Source organism: Cyprinus carpio, chromosome A4 (genome assembly GCF_018340385.1).
Source record: "Cyprinus carpio isolate SPL01 chromosome A4, ASM1834038v1, whole genome shotgun sequence".
Taxonomy (NCBI): domain Eukaryota; kingdom Metazoa; phylum Chordata; class Actinopteri; order Cypriniformes; family Cyprinidae; genus Cyprinus; species Cyprinus carpio.
Window position 1 is genome coordinate 19,408,486 of NC_056575.1, and position 2,423 is coordinate 19,410,908.

Genomic DNA, 2,423 nt, shown 5'->3' on the forward strand with positions numbered 1-2,423 from the left:
AAAAAACAACAACAATTAGATTGATTACAGTGACAATGAATGAAGAACTCACTACCTACTGTCAATTAATGCATTAACTGCAGTTTATAAACTATGAATTAACTCTAAATTACTAGCTTACAAATGACTGTAAGTACTTTATTAATATATACTTATTATAAAGTATTACCAAAAAGATGAGGCAAAGAAAATGCCACAATAACATCTCTTTATTCTCTAATTTACTTATGTAGGATGAAGAGATACAGATCAAGGATCAGTAACAAGCTACACTTAAAAAGGTATTATTTAACATTCTAGGTTTACTACTGTAACAAAACACTTCTGTATACAGTAATTTATTGCAGATTTCAAACTCTGCTGAAAGGTTCAAGATTACATTCTGCAAAGTCACATTCTGCAAAGTTACTGATCTCTTAAGGAAAACAGTAGGTAGCCACTGAAAGTATTGTGGTTATTCTGGCCATCTGATATCCTCCTGTTAGCTGAAAGCCTCACATAGACAACATCTCCATCCTCCAGGAGCAACACAACTCCATTTGAGGAGTTTACCACATTCCCAGCCTGATGAGCATGTGCTATAACTACATGCTCTCCATTCTTAATAATGGAGACAGTTGATGGAGTTGATTGACTAGCTGAACCATAAACAGAGATTCTGAACATATATGCTCCTTTCAGTGGGGCTGTGAAAATACCTAAAACAAATAAAGAGAGACACAGAAAAGATTCAGCTGTTTCCTGTGTGAATGCTTGATTACCAAACACAATGTTTAATAAATTTGAAAGATGACTGATTATGTGTGTGTATATATATATATATATATATATATATATATATATATATATATATATATATATATATGAATTACAACATTGCAGAGAGGTTTGACTGGAATGAGAGGCTTCTCATTACTATATGTTTTATGACTCCATTTAATTGATAATTACCTGTAATTGGGTTGTAGGCATTTCCTATATTTGTGAAGACGTTCCTGTAGGTTAGTGTGATGTCAGTGGTAAAGGGACCAATATTTCCACTGCTAGATTGCATCAGTCCAGCTGAAAAAGCTATCTGTCTGTCTGTCAATGAAAAACAAACAATAAGATATCACAATATTGCTTACTACTCTGAGAACTCAATTGAATTTAATATACAGTAGTCAACATTTGAAGTGGATCTAAACCTTTCATTAAAGTTGTCCTAAAACCAAAACAATACTAGTTCTTGTCTTGGGACAACTTTTATTAACTTTTTTGATCCACTTCAAATGTTGACTACTATAATTCAAGCACACTGTCTCACCTCTATTTTCCTTTCTCAACTCCTCTACTTGACTCTGAGTAAGAGTTGACATTTCTGTGAAGGAATAAAGATTCTGTTAAATGATATTTACACTCCTCATTGTAATAGCTTATTGTAATAACACAATTTACACAGTATATACCCAATTTTACACTAACATTTACACTATGTATTACTTATGTATTGCATTGGTGTTTTATTTAGATCATTGATAACAGTGAACATTTTAGTGAGATACCATCATTTTTCTTGGTAAGCTCTTCCAGATGGAGTGTCTGTTGTTCTGCAATTTGCTCAGCATCCCTCAGTCGTGTCTCTAAAGCTCTGATGTTTGCTTTCTGCTCAGTAACCGTGGCAGTCAATTCTCTCAGTGCTGTGTGGATGTCAGGGAAGCATAGATAGCAGTTTTGTTGGCTGTCATTTGAAGCTTCAGCTCTCACAGTGTCAGCTTGAGGTGGATTCTGTCTTCTATCCTCAGATCTGAGCTGCTGACTGATCTCATTCTCATTGAGTCCTCCATCTACCTGCTCTTGTACGGCAAACACAAAGGTTTCCAGCATCAGCAGTATACAAACTAAACCCTTCATTCTTCACTGATGATGTTTGCTTCCAGCTCGCAGTCTGTTATCTCTCACAGTATCTGTTCTTTTTATAGTGTCCTGACTTACTGTCTTCTGTACATGATTTATATTTCTTCAGATAAAAAGTTGATCAACAAGTTAATTTTTTAATTTTAATTAAAGGAGGGATGTTCCGGGTCATGTAGATATGCAGCTATATCCACAACATTTATGGCACAAATAGTAATATATATATATATATACACTACCGTTCGAAAGTTTGGGGTCAGTAAGACTTGTAATGTTTTTTAAAAAAGTCTCTTATGCTCATCAGTCCTGCATTTATTTGATCAAAAATACAGAAAAAAAACAGTAATCTGGCAAAATGTTATTACAACATGAAATAATGTTTTCTATTTTAATATCCTTTAAAATAGAATTTATTTCTATGATGCAAAGCTGAATTTAAATCAGCCATTACTCCAGTATAAAGTGTCACATGATCCTTCAGAAATCATTCCAATATGATGATTTATTATTAGAATTATCAATGTTGG

At 33.5% G+C, this 2,423-nt stretch overlaps 1 protein-coding gene across 1 annotated transcript; it reads right to left on the reverse strand.

The window, feature by feature from the left end:
• Positions 1-320: 320 nt before the first annotated feature.
• On the reverse strand, positions 321-1,931 carry LOC122139240. The gene is made up of 4 exons (XM_042735754.1): positions 1,545-1,931; positions 1,307-1,360; positions 952-1,083; positions 321-698 (listed from the first exon to the last, which is right to left on the reverse strand). Exons 1-4 carry the CDS (start codon positions 1,891-1,893, stop codon positions 406-408), a joined length of 828 nt encoding a protein of 275 aa, XP_042591688.1. The 5' UTR covers positions 1,894-1,931; the 3' UTR covers positions 321-405.
• Positions 1,932-2,423: the final 492 nt, after the last annotated feature.